At 45.0% G+C, this 17,411-nt stretch overlaps 1 protein-coding gene across 4 annotated transcripts in view; it reads left to right on the top strand.

Annotated features, from left to right (window-relative positions):
- The first annotated feature begins 2,299 nt into the window (after positions 1–2,299).
- Positions 2,300–17,411, top strand: part of LOC126354709 (cholinephosphotransferase 1) — a 180,342-nt gene continuing 165,230 nt past the window's right edge. For 2 of the 4 annotated variants that reach the window (XR_007565376.1, XM_050004553.1), the window contains exons 1-3: positions 2,316–2,668; positions 2,743–2,890; positions 3,415–3,537. Coding sequence is in view for 3 of the 4 variants with exons in the window: in XM_050004553.1 (XP_049860510.1) it covers positions 2,432–2,668; positions 2,743–2,890; positions 3,415–3,537 (508 nt within the window). In the remaining variant the exon portion in view is untranslated. Of the gene's footprint in view, positions 2,669–2,742; positions 2,891–3,414; positions 3,538–17,411 lie in introns of all 4 variants that reach the window. The other 2 variants (XM_050004551.1, XM_050004550.1) reach the window with 2 other exon arrangements.

The raw sequence follows: 17,411 nt of genomic DNA on the forward strand, positions 1-17,411 counted from the left end.
AAGATTCCCGTTCATCTCCACCAGGGGACAGTTGTCGTTGTTGTTGTCTTCCGTCCTGAGACTGTTTTGATGCAGCTCTCCATGCTTATGTATTCTGTGCAAGCTTCTTCATCTCCCAGTACTTACTGCAACCTACATTCTTCTGAATCTGCTTAGTGCATTCATCTCTTGGTCTCCCTCTACTATTTTTACCCTCCACGCTGCCCTCCAATACTAAATTGGTGATCCCTTGATGCCTCAGAACATGTCCTACCAACTGGTCCCTTCTTCTGGTCAAGTTGTGCCACAAACTCCTCTTCTCCCCAATTCTATTCAATACGTCCTCATTAATTATGTGATCTACCTATCTAATCTTCAGCATTCTTCTGTAGCACCACATTTCGAAAGCTTCTATTCTCTTCTTCTCCAAACTATTTATCGTCCATGTTTCACTTCCATACACGGCTACATTCCATACCAATACTTTCAGAAACGGCTTCCTGACACTTAAATCTATACTCGATGTTAACAAATTTCTCTTCTCCAGAAAGGCTTTCCTTGCCATTGCCAGTCTACATTTTATATCCTCTCTACTTCGACTATCATCAGTTATTTTGCTCCCCAAATAGGATAACTCCTTTACTACTTTAAGTGTCTCATTTAATAATCTAATTCCCTCAGCATCACCTGACTTAATTCGACTACATTCCATTATCGTCGTTTTGCTTTTGTTGATGTTCATCTTATATCCTCCTTTCAAGACACTGTCCATTCCATTCAGCTGCTCTTCTAAGTCCTTTGCTGTCTCTGACAGAATTTCAATGTCATCGGCGAACCTCAATGTTTTTATTTCTTCTCCATGGACTTTAATACCTACTCCGAATTTTTCTTTTGTTTCCTTTACTGCTTGCTCAATATACAGATTGAATAATATCGGGGAGAGGCTACAACCCTGTCTTACTCCCTTCCCAACGGCTGCTTCCCTTTCATGCCCCTCGACTCTAATTGCCATCTGGTTTCTGTACAAATTGTAAATAGCCTTTCGCTCCCTGTATTTTACCCCTGCCACCTTTAAAATTTGAAAGAGAGTATTCCAGTCAACATTGTCAAAAGCTTTCTCTAAGTCTACAAATGCTAGAAACGTAGGTTTGCCTTTTCTTAATCAGATTACTACAAACAGCACATTCTAGCAGAAATCAATGAAAATTTTTGTGCCCCCCATTAAACGCAGGAATACAAAAACGGATGGTGACAAAAATAAAGTAGAATACAAGCAATACACTTACAATACATTTAAATCGTGTAGTAGATATACGGATTTGTATACATTAAGAAACAGATCCACAGACTATCACGTGGTGAAATCAGCTTCTATTTCATATGAAACAATAATAAATATGGAATTATTTACCCCTCCCAATATGAGAACAAAAATTAAGCAGTATACGAACCACATATTCACAATGAAACTCGAGAAGTGCAATAGACACAGGAAGGTCATAATCAGGAACATAATTTTCACTTGATAACTATCACATAGTCGAAATTGTAATATTGGGTTTTACAAATAAAATGGTGTATTTTACCAACAGACTACCAGACCAACCTGTAAAGTATAAATGAAAAGTATTATCAACTGGTAACCGTATTTTGAAAAGTAATCATACAGACTATCGTGCTGTGATTTTACTGAATTCGAAGTTTACTGGCAGGCTGCTAGGAACGCTTTTGTCGGTCTGTGTTTCCCTATCGTAACATGGGCCTTGCTCTTATGATATTGTGCTGCTCTGTGAGTCCACTTCTCAACATGTGACTTTTACGTGGGAATGTTCAATTTTTTTTCACATATTGATCCTGTTTGATTCGATTGTCTCTGAATTTTAATATTATTGTTGTTGCTACGGCATTGTTGGTTCTATTGCTGGTGTTTGAACTCTTGTCATAGGTTTTCGTTGGTAGCCAGTGAATCTCTCTTTTCACGCTTAAGTTGTTTAAACCCTCTAAGTCACTCTTGTTACTTCATTTGCAGCTCCTGGATGAAAGTTTACATCCATACAATACGAACGGACATATCAGTGTATGACTGAATCAGCAGGTCGATGTATTTTAACACAATAATTTTAGTAGGTTCATTGTTCTTGTTACTGTACTATAATATTTATTTTCTCCAAGAATTGCTGATTGCTATTGTATTCCGAGCGCATTTTGACGGAGTAGATGTTTCATCGAAAAAATAAGTCAAAGTCGACCCATATATATATATATATATATATATATATATATATATATATATATATATATATATTGTACGAGTTTTAATATATCTCTCAGCCCAAGAGCTTTGGCTTGCAGCGCGTAGAGATGTGTCGCGTGAGGTGTGTGTTTAGCAACGGTTCAAGATTTATTTAAGTTTGACGTGAAATGTGTGTTGAGTGAGTTACTACATGGCAACATGTTATTTTATAAAGAAAAGTTGTTGTCAGCTGGACAGCTTAAACGTCTCAGCGATCATAAATACAGCTGTTCTAGTGCAAGTCTTTTAGATCCATTATTACAACCTTGGTGGAATTGGTTGGTCAGCAAACTGCCAATTTGGCTTGCACCCAACCTCATCACTGTGTCGGGTCTTATTGTGAATATACTAACAACTCTCATCCTTATATATTACAGTGCAGATGCGAAGACCGAGGTAATATTATGGGCCAACGAAGGTAAACTTTAGGTTGTTCGTGTCGGTTTGTAATGTCATTGAAACTTTTTCAGGCACCCAGATGGGCCTGTTTTATATGTGCTCTTGGACTCTTCGTGTACCAAAGTTTAGATGCAATTGATGGTAAACAAGCTAGGCGGACAAATACCTCAAGCCCGTTAGGAGAACTGTTTGATCATGGTTGTGATTCAATTTCAACTGGTAAGAACTAGCTCGCAAAGAGCTTTCCAATGATATTTTGTGGTTCAAATTGATTATTTATTTTGAAATAAATATTGACCTACTTCATTTGTTCCTGTCATGCGTGCCAGAAGCACCTAATTCACTAATGACAATATACAAATTTTATAAAGTTTACATGAGATGACAGGTTTTTATTTATTTATTTCCAGTACGTTTGTGGTAATCACCGAGGATCTTAGTAGGATTCGGAAATTGCTGAACCTCGTGTTTATCTACTGTTGCACGTGTTTTGTTCTGCAGGATGACATTTATGTTTGTTTACAACATAAATTTCGGTATCATGTAGTGATGTAATTACTAAGTTCAAAGAATAGTATATTGTTTCTACAAATGAATCTTATTGCATATAAATTTGAGACCAATTCAACGTTTCGTGGAAAATTACTACAAATGAAGCACATTTTATCAGTTTACAACAATCATCACCACTTTAAGTTTGCTGTAAACTTAAACATTCTTATAGAGCGTTGTATAATTTTCAGTTTTTGTGGCCTTGTCAGCGTGCATAGCAGTGCAGTTGGGTTACTATCCAGCATGGATGTTCTTCCAGTGTTTCTGTGCAATGACACTATTCTACTGTGCCCATTGGCAGACATATGTCTCAGGTAAGCTTTATAGTAATTCGGCTTGAACAGTGTTTTCATTTTTAGGTAAGAAATTAGTTGTGCATGTACACTTACAAACATTGGCACACTTGTAGAATGTTGTAGGAAAGTAAATTTGAAATACAGTTAACTGAAGCAACAGGTTCACAATTTACTGTTCATTTGCGACCGACAAAACTGTTAAGCCTGTAAATTGCAACATTATTTGGAATATCTCGTCAATTAATTTGTGGTCAGTTGTATTGCAGTTTATCTTGAAAGTTGTTCAGTGTTTTCAAGTGTCAGTAATAATGGCTGTTGTAAATTGCATTTGTAAAACATACTTTTATTTTTAGCCTGCTTCATATTTGATAAGTTTATTTCTATACAAGGTGTCTATACAACTGTGGATATCAGTTATTGCAATTCACATAATTTTGAACCAATGTTCATAAATAGGGTACAGTATCCAATAAATATCGGTTCTCCTGATGCTTTTAATACTTTCAGATCTCAGAGTTTCTACATACTCGGCTATGAAGTCGTTGAATGAGAGGGCACCTGTTTCTGTTCTAAATTGCTGGTGAAATTTGAAGTTAACTGAACAATGTCAGAATTATTTTGCGATCATGCTATAGTGAATACTTCAGTATTTTTTAATAATGTTGCATTAGTAATAATGGTGAACAAAAAACACCATATAGTACCACATTAAATGTCTCTTTGGTTACCTTCACAGCATGCTCATTTACACAATGAATAAAATGGAGGATAGGCTACAGTCTTGCCTGACTGCTATCTCAACTAGTGACTCCCTCTCATGTCCTTTGACTCTTATAATGGCTTTCATTTCTGCACAAACTGCAAATAACCTTTCACTTACAGTAGTTTATCCCTGGAACTCTCACAATCTCATAATGTATTCCAGTGTGCATCAAAAACTTTTTCTAAATTAGCAAATTGAATGATGATGAAGTTTTAATTGTCTCCTCAAAAACATTAAGTTACACTATTAATTCTTTGTTTCTTTGCAGATACATTTCTGCAGTGCTCGTATGTATTTGAGTTCTGGTGCCACAGTACCAAAGTATGCTATTGTGAGTGTCACATAAAATTATGTAGCCCCTTAACAAAGGGGAGTGTGATGGATAATTTGTTGTTTTGGTAGCAGCAGGAAAATATTGCAGCCATAGCAGACTAATCCATATGGCAAACTCTTCTGAATTGGCCCAGTGTTGCTGCAACATTTCCACTGCTGCTGAAAATATGTTACTGCATGACATTCAAGCTTATCAGTGGGCTGTGCTGTTTTGGTTTGATTCTTTTAGCCGCGTGCTATAGTACTGTGGCCTGGAGATTTTACTGTGTGTCAGTAATACAGACATGTACTTGCAAAGAAACAAAAAATTAATATTGTAACTTACTTTTTTTGAGGTAGTAATTAAAATTTCATTACTACTCTTTCTAAACATTTGTAAGTTTCTCTTTTTTCAGTCAGGTACTTTAATGAAGGGTGAGTCTGTGGCCTTCATGTGACTGTAATCATGGTACTGCTTAGGGGTGTCAATTTGTTTACGTACATCAGTAACAATTTGGAGCATTCCTCATTTTCAAATGAACATCACAAATGCGAATATGCACTCAGGCATTAATACAGCCACTATTTTGTAATTCAGATGAGAACAAGTGGTGTTACAAGTGACAGACTAAACAGATGAGTGCATTGTATCTGCATTCTATTGTTTGTTTTGTTCTGTTTGATATTTTTGTCTCTTTCTTCTAAGTTACACTGTATGGTAAGTATTGCCTCACATTTTCCTACATCTGTCGAGAGCCCAGAATTACTCCAGATTGATTTATATGTCTTTCCATTCTTCTGTGGATAATTCCTGTTATTATTTTGCAACCATAACTTATTGAGTGGTTTGGGAATTTTTGTATGTGTATGTGCGTTCCTTCTTTGATGTTGGGCTCATTGCATTCGTCTTGAAGTCTGGTGAGGGTATTTCACTTTCTCATAAAACTTGCACATTAGGTTGGTTTTTCTAAGATCTAATAATTCCGAGGAATATTATGTACTCCAGGAGCCTTGATTGGGCTTCCTCTATCAAATTTTTATCAACGTAGCATATCTACCCTCTCATCGTCATCTGTATCCTCTTCCCTGAATGTAATATGAACTTGCAAGTTCACTACTTTTATGTAGTCTTTTATGTATTCCTTCCATCTTGCAGCCTTCTCTGCTTTACTTGGTAATGGTTTGCCATGTAAGGTGTTTCTCATTTCCCCTAAACATATTTTAATTTTCCTGTACACGGCATCTATGTTCTCCATGGTGTTCCATCAGGGCAGACACTTTGCTTATGAAAGAAAATGCGCTTTAAAGCACAGGCCGTTCTTCTACGACCATCTCTTTATTTGGCAATGGATCTTTTAATGCTACTTCTTGTGATCCATGAGCCTTCCCTGCCTACCCCATCAAAAGGTGGTTAGGCTCACCGACTTGAGGTGAAACCCTTTCTCCACTACCTGGTCTGCCCTAGGACTGATGTGTGCACTTTCACCGCCATCAAGCTGTTATTTTGCACAGCAATTACCAAAAACACATTTGGCGAAGTGGACTCTATGAGTAGATGTGGTTGGGTTCACTGTTGATCAAAGCTATTTCTGCCCAGTCTGCTGTCTTTCATGCCTGTGCTATCTTGTTGACATCCTGGTGTCCATTCCCCTCCAGTCTTTGAATATGGTTCATGGAGTCATTTTTCATAGGGCAGTCATCCTTTGAACTGATGAGGATCTCTGGGCCAATTTGGAACAGTAGTGTTCATTTTGTTCAGAACAATCACATCAATGCCAGTGCTTTCATTCTGCCATTTGAGGAGGACACCCTCCTGTAGAAAGTCAAGTTATGGTTAATTGATTTGATATGAATTTGAAAGATCCAGCCATCCATACCATGGTTACTGCCTCTCCAGATGTCAGCCAGTGGCTGAAGAAGCCACTACCTGAGGGCCATAGGGCTTCCAGGTCTTCCTTGGTCCATGCGCCTGGGTCGGAAAAGCCCACCCAGCCTGACCGAAGGATAAACGGGACCCTACCAAAAAGAAGAAAATGCAAAAGGAGAAGGACATACAGACGGAAAAGGACTTCACCACTGTACCTGAAGATGATGTAGAGCATCTACCGTCCCCTCAGGAGGTAGACGTTACTCGACCCGCAGCTCCTGTAGAAGTGGATCGGGCTACTTCGCAAATGGTGGCAGCGAGTGCTTCTAAGATGTGACCTATTCCCCCCCCAAGTTCTTTCATGTCTTCAGTCGGATACCATTATCCTTCGATGGAATTGCCGTGATTATTTCCACCACCTTGCTGAGTTGAAACAGCTTTTGTGTCGCATCCCTGCCACTTGTCTGGCCCTGCAGGAAACCTGGTCTCCTGTTCGGCAGACCCCCTCCCTCCCGCGTAGAATACGGCAGGTTGTCTGGCGGTGCCTGTGTTTATATTCTGGCCACTGTTCCTAGTGCCCCAGTGCCACTTCACACGGCTCTTGAGGCTGTGGCTGTAGCTTACTGTCTGTTCCCTCTACCTTCCCCCGGATGATGTTGCCCTCTTGCTGACCTAGCTGCCTTGTTCGCCCAGCTCCCGCGGCCATTCTTCGTTTTGGAGGACTTTAATGCCCACCACCCTTTTGGGGTGGGCCTCAGTCTTGGGCCAGGGTAGGAACATTGAGGCTCTCTTGGCACAGCAGGAAGTTTGCCTCCTTAACACTGGTGCTCCCACATATATTAGCTTGTCTCATGGCACATACTCAGCCATTGACCTCTCTCTTAGTAGCCCAGGTCTTTCACCATACCTCTGTTGGAGGGTTCACGATGACCTCTGTGGTGGCGACCACTTTCCTATCCTGGTTTCTCTCCTTCAATCCCAATCCCCTGACCAGCTGCCACGATGGTCTCTACGTGGAGCTGATTGGGCAGCCTACACCTCAGCTGCTATGGCCATTGCTCCGCTTCCTGGTGACATTGATTTGGCTGTGGACGAGGTCACTATGGCCATTGTTTCTGCTGCTGAGACAACTGTCCCCTGTTATTAAAGTGCCCTAAGACGTAAGTCAGTCCCTTGGTGGACACTAGAGATTGCAGAAGCTATTCGATACCGCCGGCGAGCCCTGCAAACGACATTGGCGTCATCCTTCCCTAGAGAATCTGGTTGCCTTTAAACGGCTGTGGGCTCAGCGGTTAATCCGGCGGAGCAAACAGGACTGGTGGGAACGATATGTTAGCACCATAGGTTCTTGCACTCCCCATTTCAGGTGTGGTCGCGGGTTTGGCGCATTTTTGGCTTTCACCCTCATGCATCTGTCCCTTGCCTTTCTCTTCGGTGTACACTATGTACTGACCCAATCGCCATCGCAGAACATCTGGCAGAGTACTTAACTCATAGTTCCGCGACAACAGGCTACAGCACAGAATTGCGCGCCACTAAAGAGCAGGCTGAGCGTACGCAGTTGTCGTTTCGCACGCACTGTTGGGAACGATACAATGCCCTGTTTAGTGAATGGTAGTTCCAAAGTGCCCTTATAACTTGCCCCGATACCTCTCCAGGCCCAGATCGAATTCACAACCAGTTTCTTCGCCATCTCTCGGCGCACTGTCGAGGTGAATTACTCACCCTGTTTAACCGCATCTGGATGGAGGGCGTTTTCCCAACTCGTTGGCAGGCTAGTGTTACCATCCCAGTGCTGAAGCCTGGTGCTGATCTGCCGGTGGTTGATAGCTATCGCCCTATCAGCCTTACCAACGTTATGTGCAAACTTCTGGAATGAATGGTGAGTAGGCGGCTCATGTGGATCCTCGAAGCTCAGGGCCTCCTGGTCCAGCAGCAGGGGGGGGCTTCCATCAGGGCCGCTCAGCGTTCGACAATTTAGTCTCGCTAGAGTCGGCTATTCGTACAGCTTTTACCTGGCAAGAACATCTAGTTGCTGTTTTCTTTGATCTTCGGAAGGCGTACGATACCACCAGGCGTCGTCATACCTTACTATGCTGCACGAATGGGGCTTACGGGGTCCTCTTCAGATTTTTCTATGGTATTTTCTCTCCAATCGCTCCTTTCGGGTTAGAGTTGGCACATATTTTAGCTCTGCTCATATTTAGAACGGTGTCCTGCAGGTCTCAGTTCTCAGTGTTCCCCTCTTTTTGGTGGCGATTAATGGTCTTGCGGCTGCGGTGGGCTCATTCGTCTGTTCCTCTCTATATGCCGATGACTTTTGTCTTTATTACAGTTCCCCAAGCATCAGTGTCACTGAACGGCAACTGCAGGGAGCTATCCGTAAGGCACATTTTTGGGCATCCAACCACGGTTTTTAGTTCTCAGTTTCTAAGACCCGAGTGATGCATTTCTGTCGTCGTCGAATGGTCCACCTCCATGCAGAGCTCTACCTTGCCAGTGAACTCCTTTGTATTGAGGAGACACATTACTTCCTTGGCATGCTGTTTGATGCTCGGCTCACTCGTACACCTCATCTTCGCGAGCTTAAGCAACGGTGCTGGCGGCACCTCAACATCCTTCGCTGCCTCAGCCACACCGTTTGGGGGGCTGCACGAACAACCCTCCTACAGCTCTATAAAGCCTTAGTCCAGTCCCGCCTCCACTATGGGTGCGTGGTGTACGACTCCGGAGCACCTTCAACGTTGCAGATCCTCGACCCGATTCTCCATTGTGGCGTCAGACTGGCGACAGGGGCCTTCCGCACTAGTCTGGTGACTAGCCTTCTTGTAGAAGCTGGAATCCCTCTCCTAAGATTCTGTCGACAACAGTTGCTTGCATCATACATCACCCGTGTCCATGCCTAGCCCGACCACCCAAACCGCAGGCTCCTTTTACCCCTCTTCCGCACTCCCCTCCCTACGACGGCGGTCTAGGTCGGGTCTCCTGATCATGGTCCGTGTTGGTCCCCGTCTCTCATCACTTGAGTCCTTCCCCCTTCCTCCATCCTTCCAGCCTTCTTCTTCTACTCCTCCTTGGTCCCTCCCTCACTTGTGGCTTTGCTTGGATTTGTCCTGCGACTCCAAGTCCTCCGTTCCACCTGCCAGTCTTCGTCAACAATTCCTGGCTCTTCTTGCCTCATTTCGCGATGCAGATGTAGTCTACACAGTGGGTTTGCTTTCGTCCACAGTGACTACGTTGAGCAGCATTCCCTGCCTTGTGGGAGCAGTGTTTTCACTGCGGAGCTGGTTGCTCTTTATCCCGCACTTGCTCACCTTTCCCCCTACCCTGAGGAGTCATCTCTGCAGTGACTCCCTGAGTGGATTGCAAGCACTCGACCAGTTTTTTTCTCAGGACCTTTTGGTGCGCGGTGTTAAAGATACTGCTTTTGCTCTCGCGAAGTGTGGTCGTTCAGCGATGTTTGTGTGGACACCAGGCCATATCGGCATTCCAGGAAACGAACGTGTCGATTGGTTGGCCAAGCAGGCCACCACTTCGCCACCCTTGGAGCTTGGTCTCGTGGAAAGAGACCTCTGGTCAGTCCTACATGGCAAGGTCCGTGATGTCTATAGAGCTCTGAATGGTCTGTTTTGAACATGCCAAATAAACTCCGCATGGTCAAGTCGTCTGCAGCCGTCTGGAACTCATCCTTGAAGAGCACACGTAGGGACTCAGATGTTCTCTGCCATCTCCAAATTGGACATACGCGGTTGATCCACAGCTATCTCCTTCATCATGAGAACCTGCTCAAGTGTCGCTGTGATGCAGGGCTGACAGTGGTCCACCTTCTGATGGACTGCCCCCTTCTAGCCCCCTTGTGGCAGTCCTTTAATTTACCAGCTGCACTTCCTTTAATTGTCGGTGACGATGCATCTACAGCTGACTCAGTTCAAAGTTTTATCCGTGCAGCTGGGTTTTATAACTCGCTCTAGTGTGGGCGCTCTTGCATGATTTCTCATGCTACACCCACTCCAGTGACTTTTAACTGTGACGTGGATACCAAAATAGTGTCTTTAATGGAAACAAATTGTGTTGGCACCTCTATCAATGCTTTCCAGCTGGAGCTTCTTAGTTTGTCGTTGAGTGGTTGACCTTTTACCTGATCCATCAACCACTGTAGTCTGTTTTACTCTAGTCAACTATTTGCTCTGTTCCTTTTAAGTGTCCTCTATTTTGTGTTACTGCGGTGTTCATTTTAGCTCTGTACCCCTTGGTGTTCCTTCCCTCTGGGTGCAGAAGTTACGCTTTTACTGTATAGGCCTTTTACAAGTATGTCTGTTTGGAACTGGGGACTGATGACCTCGATGTTTGGCCCCCATCAAACCCCAAAACCAACCAACCAGCCATCCATGAGGTTTTTCGATGTTTCTGGCACACATTGTCCTCTCATGATCATTTGTCCTACACTGAGGCTTGTTAAAAATGTGACAGTCTTCGCCCTGTGTTTGTGACAACTAATGTTGCCTCTGTTCGTCCTTTCCCTCTCCTCGTTATCCCAATCCCTCTCATGTTCCCTTTTGTTGGTTCCCATGGCACCCTATGGGTGCTTCTCCCATTACCTAGCTGGAGAAGCGTCCATCTTCTTTGGCACCTGCCAGTGATCGGGGACACTCTTTCCATTGTTTTCCAGATCATAGGTTTGCTGCCACAAGTTGGTCACGGGACCCACAGCCCTTGTGCTCCAAGGTTGCCCAATGTCTCTCAGATCCAGATCTTGCAGAAGCATGCTCTTTCTCCACACCCTGCCCTACTCTACATACAAAAAAGAAGAAGAAGAAACATAAACCCCTGAATGAGGCCCCTCTGGTGCTTCAGAGATGCTGACCTACCTTGCAACCTGAGTGTCACCCTGTACTTGTTGGTGACAGATGGTGACTTGGCGACGTGACTGGCTTTTGACTATTGGCATCAGATTTGGATCTCTGTTCCATGCTTATTCAGTGCAGTTGTGACAGGTAGTGCCGTCACTTTCTGGAGTTGCAATCCCTTATTTCCTTTTATTCTGCAGCTTGTGTCATTCTCCAGGAGTATCATTTTATTGATGCTCACTCACTGACCCTTTGTGGGTTTCTTGCTTTGTCGGAACCAGGTAGGCCCTGTGACGGCTTCTGGTGGCTTTTGCATGTTGGTCCAGTTGGGCATTGATCCCCCTTGGTGCTACATTGGAAGTGTTGCTGTCCAGGTCTACCTGGAATCTGCAGTCACCATTCACAACCTCTAGCTCCCTCATAACATGCCATCTAAGCCCACTGTTCTAACTTCCCAACTTCAGCAGCTCCCCCCTCCCTTTCTCCTCCTTGGGATTCTAATGCCCATCACCTCTTTTTGGGCAGTGTATTTTCATCTAGTCAGTGTCTCCTCATAGAACAGTTTCTTGCAGACCACAAGCTGTGCCTTCTTACTGACAATTCCCCTATCCACTTGAGTGCCACTTAGGGCACTTTCTCTGCCATTGATCTTTTACTCAATGCCCCCTGGCCTCTCCCTTCATTATACTGGTCAACTCACAATGAGCTCTGCAATAATGGTCACTTCCATTTGATCATTCCATGCCCCTCCCACCTCCCAGTGGCCAGGTTACTCCGCTGGACTTACCATCGTGCCAATTGGCCTCTAAATACCTCCCAGGTCATGTGTATCCCCACTTTGTCAGGTTTCATTGATGAAGTCATCTGTGACGTGTTTGATACAGTTATTTGCACTGCCGGCCAATCCCATTGTGCAGCACAGGCATTGCTATCATCATCTGTGATCACAGTCGAGTCGTGTACTGCCGTAAATGGCACCCGTCCTCAACCAGTCTTATTTCCTTTAACATGTTTGTGCCAAAGCCCATTACTTGATCTGAGGAAGTGGGATATTGGGAATGCTTTGTCTCATCACTAGGTCACTGGTGTAGGCTATGCTCCACACTCTCCAAGGTTGCCAAAGGCCGTCTGCTTGTAAAGATTCATTAGTTCTTGCAGAAAACCTTGCAACTTATTTTGTGTCAGCCTTCTCTCCAGGTGCTTTCCTCCTCCAGAAACAGTAGGCTGAAGCTTCCCGTTTATGTTTCGCCCATTGTCATGCGGAATCCTACACTTAATCGTTTACTGAATGGAAACTTGTTCTGGCCCTTTCCTTTTCCCACAATTCAGCTCATGGTCCTGATGCCATCCATAACCAGTTGCTTCAAAACCTCAATCCTCCACAATTACATTATCTCCTCTGGGTGTTTAAGCTTATTTGGTGCTGAGGTCTCCACCTCCCCCTCCCTCCCCCCCCCCTCCCCCATTGGAGTGACAGTATTGTGGTCCCTATCCTTAAGCCCAATAAGGACGCATTGTCCTTCAGTACTTATTGGCTGATCAGTCTGAGCAATATCCCCTGCAAGTTATTTGAACAGATAGTGGCTTGACAGCTCTCTTGGGTCCTCGAATCTCGGGACCTTGTGTCTCTGTACCAGTGTGGCTTATGGGAGTACAGTCTCCAATTGATCACCTGCTTTGTTTGGAAACCACATTCTGGCAGACCTTCTGTTAGTGTCACCACCTTATCACAGTTTTCTTCAATCTTCGTAAGGCGTACGATGTGACTTGGCACCATCACATCTTTCTTACACTCTGAGTGGGGTCTTCGGGATCCCACCTGATTTTTATTCGCCAGTTTCTGCCCCAATGGTTGTTCAGAGTTTGGATTGACACCGTTCTCAGCTCTCTGTGGACCCAGGAGAAATGTGTTCTACAGGGCTCCATATTAAGCATCCTTCTTTTCCTTACACTGTTAATGGACTCCTGGCTACCATTGGTGAATGCTGCTCTGTATGTGGATGATTTCTGTATCTGGGCTAGTTCCCACTCAGTTGTCTCTGTGGACTAACAGCTCCAGGGTGCCATCTGCCACACTTTCACATGGTCACACTCACATGGTTTTCAATTCTCCCCCCTTAAATCAAGGGTGAAACATTTTTGTCACTGTACTACGATCTATGCTTATCCGAAGCTGTACTACGATGTCCAACATCTGACCATCATCAACCAGTTCCATTTATTGGGTCTTCTTTTTGAGAACAAGCTTAGTTGGTTGCCCCATATCAGTCATCTGAAGATAGGCTGCTCCCGTAAACTAAATACCCTCCTCTTCCTTGCCCACACCTCTTAGGCATGGATTGTTATTTATTTGGCCACAATTCTGTACCATGTGGGTTACGGTAGTCAAGTTTACGTGACACACTGAGATACCACACAAGAAGAGTTTGCAACAGTATTGGTTAAAAACAGTCTTGGTTGCCATTTTAATTTTGTATTTTTCAATGATGCATTTCGCCTTACTTAGGCATCTTCAGGCTATCTACATAGTAAACAGAGAACAAATACACCTATTTAAGAATCACGATCACGTTGTGCAGACTTGGATAACCTAAAAGCATATATAAACAGATCAAATACTGAAGGAGCACATACTTTAATTTGGTATGTCTTAGAAGACTCCTGTAGTTAGTGTAACCAAAAGGCATTATCAAATATATCAGGCCAACATTGCCTTAGTTAAACTCAGTAAAAATTAGAAATATAAAATAGTAAAATCATTACCTTTTCTAGATGGACGCTAGAGACACCAATATCTGTGTAATGCATTCCCATTCACAGGAGCAAGTAACAGAATAAAATGGAGGCTCAGGTAGTAAATCCCTGCCCACATGGGCTTTAAGCAAGACGAACTGGGAAACTTTCATCTCTGCTGTCATTATTGAATCTCCTCCACACAGTAACATCAATGTGATGGTTGAGCAGGTGATTACAACAATTGTTCCTGCAGCAGAAAATGCAATCCCTTGCTCTTTAGGGTGCCCCTCGCATAAGGCAGTCCCTTAGTGGTTGCCAGCAGTCGCTGAAGCAATTAAGGAGCATCAGCGAGGTCTACAGCAGCACCCTTCAATGGGGCACCTCATAGCCTTTAAACGGCTCCATGCCCGCGTTCGCCACCGTATCAAACGATGGAAGCAGGAGTTTTGGAAGAAGTACATCTCAACCAGTGGGTGCCATATGTCACCTTCCCAAGTCTGGGTGAAGATCAAACGTTTTTTCTGGTACCAGACCCCAACAGGTGTTATCTACTGATGCAAACGCGATTGCCGAGCACTTTGCTCGAGCCTCTGCGTAGGAGAATTACACCCCAGCCTTTCGCACTCTCAAACGGCGGCTGGAAGGGAAAGTCCTCTCATTCACTACATGCCACAGTGAATCCTGTAATGCCCCATTTACAAAGTGGGAGCTCCTCAGTGCCCTTGCACATTGCCCTGACACAGCTCCTGGGCCAGATCGGATCCCCTTTCAGATGATTAAATATCTCTCATCTGACTACAAGCATCTCATCTTCAACTGGTGTGATGGCGTCTTTCCATTGCAATGGTGGGAGAGCACCATCGTTCTGGTGCTCAAACCTGGTCAAAACCTGCTTGATCTGGATAGCTATCGACCCATCAGCCTCACCAACATTCTTTGTAAGCTGCTGGGAACATATGGTTTGTCGGCAGTTGGGTTGGGTACTGGTGTCATGTGGCCTACTGGCTCCATGTCAGGCGGCTTCCGCCAGGGTCACTCTACCACTGATAATCTTGTCTCCCTTGAGTGTGCCATCTGAACAGCCTTTTCCAGATGGCACCACCTGGTTGCCATCTTTTTTGACTTACTTAAAGTATACAACACGACCTGCCGACATCATATCCTTGCCACATTGTATGAGCGGGGTCTCCAGGACCCGCTCCTGATTTTATCCAAAACTTCCTGTCACTCTGAACTTTCTGTGTCCATGTCGGCGCCTCCCATAGTTCCATCCATATCCAGGAGAATGGAGTCCCGCAGGGCTCTGTATTGAGTGTCTCTCTATTTTTGGCCATTAACGGTCTCGCAGCAGCTGTCGGGCCCTCACACTCACCTTCTCTGTATGCAGATGACTTCCATATTTTGTTCTGCCCCACCAGTACTGGTGTTGCTGAGCATCACGTACAGGGAGCCATCCACAGGGCGCAGTCATGGGCTTTAGCTCATGGCTTCCAGTTTTCCGCCTTGAAGACGTGTGTTGTTGTTGGTGTCATATCATTCATCCAGAACCAGCACTTTACCTTAATGACGATCCACTCACTGTAGTGGAGACAAATAGATTCTTAGGTCAGGTTTTCGACACTAGTTTCCACATCTTCGTCAACTTGAACGGAAGTGTTGGCAGCACCTCAATGCCCTCCACTGCCTGAGCAGCACCAACTAGGATGCTGATTGCTCTACGCTGCTGCTGCTCTACAGAGCCCTTGTTCAATTCCACCTTGACTATGGGAATGTGATTTATGGATCGATGGCACACTCAGCATTGTGTTTGCTCGACCTATTGCACCATTGTGAAGTATGACTAGCGACAGGAGCTTTTAAGACGAGGCCGGTGAGCAGTGTACTGGTGGATGATGGAGTCCCTCCATTGGAGATCAGATGTGCACAACTGCTCAACAGTTATGTTGCACACATTCATAGCTTTTCTGAACATCCTATTTACAGTCTTCTTTTCCCAACCATGGTGATTCACATCCCACATAGGCAGCCCAGTTCAGGGCTAACGATTGCAGTTCGCATCTGTTTGCTTCTATCTGAACTGGAGTCTTTCCCTTCACCACCTTTTCTCAAGATCCATTTACATACACCTCCGTGCTGTAGTTGTATGCCGAAGCTTCGCCTGGACCCTTTGCGTGGCCCTAAGGACTCTGTTAACCCTGCTGCTTTCCACTGTCACTTCCTCTCGATTCTTGAAGTGTTCCAGGGCTCTGAAGTGGTTTACACTGATGCTCAATGGCTGATGGTAATGTTGGCTTCGCCTTTGTCCACAGAGGCCATAATGAACAGCATTCATTGCCTGAAGGCTGCAGTGTTTTTACTGCAGAGCTGATGGCCATATCTTGTGCACTTGAGTATATACACTCGTGGAAATTGAAATAAGAAGACCGTGAATTCATTGTCCCAGGAAGGGGAAACTTTGACACATTCCTGGGGTCAGATACATCACATGATCACACTGACAGAACCACAGGCACATAGACACAGGCAACAGAGCATGCACAATGTCGGCACTAGTACAGTGTATATCCACCTTTCGCAGCAATGCAGGCTGCTGTTCTCCCATGGAGACCATCGTAGAGATGCTGGATGTAGTCCTGTGGAACGGCTTGCCATGCCATTTCCACCTGGCGCCTCAGTTGGACCAGCGTTCGTGCTAGATGTGCAGACCGCGTGAGACGGCGCTTCATCCAGTCCCAAACATGCTCAATGGGGGACAGATCCAGAGATCTTGCTGGCCAGGGTAGTTGACTTACAGCTTCTAGAGCATGTTGGGTGGCACGGGATACATGCGGACATGCATTGTCCTGTTGGAACAGCAAGTTTCCTTGCCGGTCTAGGAATGGTCGAACGATGGGTTCGATGACGGTTTGGATGTACCGTGCACTATTCAGTGTCCCCTCGATGATCACCAGAGGTGTACGGCCAGTGTAGGAGATCGCTCCCCACACCATGATGCCGGGTGTTGGCCCTGTGTGCCTCGGTCGTATGCAGTCCTGATTGTGGCGCTCACCTGCACGGCGCCAAACACGCATACGACCATCATGGGCACCAAGGCAGAAGTGACTCTCATCGCTGAAGACGACACGTCTCCATTCATCCCTCTATTCACGCCTGTCGCGACACCACTGGAGGCGGGCTGCACGATGTTGGGGCATGAGCGGAAGTCGGTCTAACAGTGTGCGGGACCGTATCCCAGCTTCATGGAGACGGTTGCGAATGGTCCAAGCCGATACCCCAGGAGCAACAGTGTCCCTAATTTGCTGGGAAGTGGCGGTGCGGTCCCCTACGGCACTGCGTAGGATCCTACGGTCTTGGCGTGCATCCGTGC

Source organism: Schistocerca gregaria, chromosome 3, assembly GCF_023897955.1.
Source record: "Schistocerca gregaria isolate iqSchGreg1 chromosome 3, iqSchGreg1.2, whole genome shotgun sequence".
NCBI lineage: Eukaryota > Metazoa > Arthropoda > Insecta > Orthoptera > Acrididae > Schistocerca > Schistocerca gregaria.